At 44.3% G+C, this 3,353-nt stretch overlaps 1 protein-coding gene across 1 annotated transcript; it reads right to left on the bottom strand.

Annotated features, from left to right (window-relative positions):
- Positions 1 to 1,756: 1,756 nt before the first annotated feature.
- LOC105179932 lies at positions 1,757 to 3,303 on the bottom strand. The gene is made up of 3 exons (XM_011103586.1): positions 3,156 to 3,303; positions 2,216 to 3,048; positions 1,757 to 2,041 (listed from the first exon to the last, which is right to left on the bottom strand). Exons 1-3 carry the CDS (start codon positions 3,301 to 3,303, stop codon positions 1,757 to 1,759), a joined length of 1,266 nt encoding a protein of 421 aa, XP_011101888.1.
- Positions 3,304 to 3,353: the final 50 nt, after the last annotated feature.

The following is a 3,353-nucleotide window of genomic DNA, read 5'->3' as shown; positions in this document are numbered from 1 at the left end:
CATACCAATGGTGTTCGGTGTCCGTTCAGTATGTTCAAATCGCCTCAGGTTCCTCTCTCTCCAAATGTGATAGACACATGCTGCTAGTAGTGAACGGTAAGCTATGTTGACAATGTGCTTTCCTCTCCATTTTTTTGTCGCCCATTCAATGTCTATTTCCCAGTCCCTATTGGGCCATTGGAACCGAGTTCTTCTGTGTATTTCTGTAAGGCACTGCCGGCTAAATCTGCATTGGAAGAATAAGTGAGAGTGGGTTTCTGTACTTCCGTCGTCACATAGGATGCAGGCTCCCAAATGGGATAGCCATGGTTTGTCCGTGGTGGGAAGTTTGCCAAGAATTGCGAGCCAAAGGATGAACGCATGTCTTGGTATCTTCAAGGAGCCAGAAAGTAGTGAAGACCAGCCTACTTTCGGCCCTGGGTGGTCAATTAATTTGTAGAGGGCCTCTGTTGTGGGTTGTCCTTTGTCAAATCTCCAGACAACCCTGTCCGCTCCTCCGCAAATCTGTGGCAAGGTGTGGGTGATCTCCAAACACTCAAAATCTGTAATGGGAGGCCAATGCCACTCTCCCTCTGAAATAACATAACTGAGCTTGGTCGATTCGTTAATACCAAGTAATCTCGGGCGCCCTGGAAATCGCTCAATGAGTGGTCCGAGGTGATGCCATGGGTCCTGCCAAATATAGAAAGTAGCTCCATTTCCAATTTGATAATCCACACTAGAGCGTAGAAAAGGACGGAGACGTAGTAATTTCCTCCATCCCCAAGAGCCTCCATGGTCTATAATCGTCCAAATAGATGTGTCACGTAGCCGATCATGGTAGAGCCACTGCACCCATATTGAGGTCCGGCCACATCGGATAACATCACAAAGCTTTTTACTCATTAATGCCTTGTTTAAGCTTGTAATGTTCTTGAATCCAAGTCCCCCCTCTTCCACCGGTCTGCACACATCAATCCATGCTACCTTGGCGTAGCCACTAGTCGTAGTGCCTTTCCATAGGAAGTTTCTCATCCTCTTCTCAATTTCCTTGATAAGTTTCTTAGGAAGTATAAATGCAGACGCCCAATATAAACTCAAAGATGAAAGTACGGATTTGATGATTTGTACCCGCCCATCATAAGATAATGAGAGTCCTTCCCATCCCATAATTCGTGCATCCATTTTTGATAAAAGTGGTTGACAGTCATCGTGCATCCATTTTTGATAAAAGTGGTTGACAGTCAGCAATAGTCAATCTAGATGAAATCAGAGGAAGACTCAGGTACCTTATCGGGAGGTGCCCTTCTTGAAATTTACCATTACCGAAAAAAAAAGACCGCCAACATCTGATCTTTCCATTCTTGAGCGGATCGGGAGATAATTAAGTGACTTGTTTGCACATTCAACCGGAGACCCGACCACTCCGCGAAACAATCAAGTCCCACTTTGAAAACTCTGATTGAGTCTATATCAGCTTTGCAGAAAAGAAGTATGTCGTCTGCAAATCCCAGCTCAAAGACCCTTGCAGGCTCACATTTCCAGTGAAAGGAAAACTGCATATCTTGTTCAATAAGCTGTAGGAATCCTAAGTGCAGAACTTCCATAACCAGCACAAAAAGGTATGGAGATAGAGGATCACCCTGTCGTAGTCCTCTTGCTCCAGCAAAGAATCCGTGTGGTTTTCCATTGAGTCCTATCGAAAATGAGGCCGTGGTGACACACTCCTCAATCCATCTGATAAATATTGGTGGAAATCCGAACATCTGCATCACCGCTAATAGGAAGTCCCATTCCACCGTGTCATAGGCTTTCCTAATATCTGCTTAACATCATCTGGTGAAAATGGCAAGAGGAGGAGACCAGTTTCCTCATCGGTAAGAATATGCCTCGCCCACGGCCTAAGGTATCGAATATCCACTGGAACATTTCTTCTGGTACCTCCTAAGAGGTTCTGATAGTATGAGATAAATTCATGAACAATTTCCCCTTGTTCCGTGTGGATGTTGCCATTCTCATCATTGATCTGTAGGATTTTCCTTGTCACTCTTCTATGAGCAATCTTACGATAGAAGACCCTAGAGCATTAGTCACCATCCTTCATCCACTGCATTTTCGCCCTCTGCTGCAGCATAATTTGTTCCAACTTGGCCGCTTTTACATAAACAATCCGACAGTAGTGCTCCAAGTATAAGTAGAGTTCATTCTGTCTGTCGGAGCTTACCAAATTTTATGCCTCCTCCAAAAATCCTTTGGCCAATTGGACTTTGATTGTTAAGTCCCCCTTTTTCTTTTTCTGTGCTCTGAAGACCGGTTTTAGGGCTTTCAGTTTGCGCGTCACCGCAAACATAGGCACTCCCACCACCTCATGTTGCCAAATACTCTTCACGCTGGGTATAAAGTCAGATGATAATGCAAGGTAGTTATCAAACCGAAACATACCTCCGTATTGTTGTTGCGTGTCTCCATAGATGACTAAAGGTGAGTGGTCAGATGTGCACAGTGTAAGGCTATGATAGAATGACATAGGAAATCTCGCCAGCCATTGATCATTAATAAGGAGTCTATCCAACCGCTTCCATAAACTCCTGGTGCTCGAGCTACAGTTGTGCCATGTGTACCATTCGCCTTGCATAGGTAGAGGCATTAGTCCAGCCTCTTGTATTCTAGAATTAAATTCATCCATCACCATCCGAATGTCCCCTGATATTCCACACACCTCATTAAGATCTCGAACAGCATTGAAGTCCCCTCCTACCAGCCACGGGTCGTTCGAGCACTGCTGAGCTAATATCTTTAAAGTAGTCCAAAGAGTCCTACGGGCGACCACCTTAGAAGCTCCATAAGTAACAGTAATAAAGACTGGTTCATCGACAGCCCTATATGTGACACGACAATGCACGAACTGTTCTCCCACGTCAAGTATATGGACATCAATAAAATTATCATCCCAAGCCAACCAAATACGATTTCCCACAGAATCATAGTTAACAAACCATTTCCATTGAGGCAATATAGAAGATTGAACATGAATGACATTATTCAATCGAACTCGAGTTTCAAGAATGCCTAGGAGATGTAACCTGTATTTGGAGACCAGGTCCTTTAATGCGAGCTGGTGGTCCCGTTTGTTCAGCCCACGGACGTTCCATACGGAATAATTCAACATGGATCACCTCTGACGGGGCTGCATATGTTAGGACCCCTCGGAATCTCGTCTGCATCATCAAGTTCATGCAAAGCGTCAAATGCATTGTATATAATAATTGCCTTACCCCATTCATCATGGTTGGAGACATTTCGTTCAAAATGCACATCACCCATATCAGTGTTCTGTGTAACAACTGTTGGTGTCCTTCGTTTTTCTTCAAGTG

Source organism: Sesamum indicum, unplaced genomic scaffold, assembly GCF_000512975.1.
Source record: "Sesamum indicum cultivar Zhongzhi No. 13 unplaced genomic scaffold, S_indicum_v1.0 scaffold00242, whole genome shotgun sequence".
Classification (NCBI taxonomy): domain Eukaryota; kingdom Viridiplantae; phylum Streptophyta; class Magnoliopsida; order Lamiales; family Pedaliaceae; genus Sesamum; species Sesamum indicum.
The sequence above is the reverse complement of the archived record's forward strand: the minus strand, read 5'-3'. Positions and strand labels throughout refer to the sequence as shown.

Excerpts from the sequence above, each read along its gene's own strand:
- LOC105179932 (XM_011103586.1), bottom strand. The coding sequence starts at position 3,303 with ATGGGTGATGTGCATTTTGAACGAAATGTCTCCAACCATGATGAATGG. Across the intron at positions 3,049-3,155 it reads CATATGCAGCCCCGTCAGAG|GCATTCTTGAAACTCGAGTT; the intron begins GTGATCCATGTT and ends TACATCTCCTAG. Across the intron at positions 2,042-2,215 it reads CCAAAGGATTTTTGGAGGAG|ATTGCTCATAGAAGAGTGAC; the intron begins GCATAAAATTTG and ends TTCTATCGTAAG.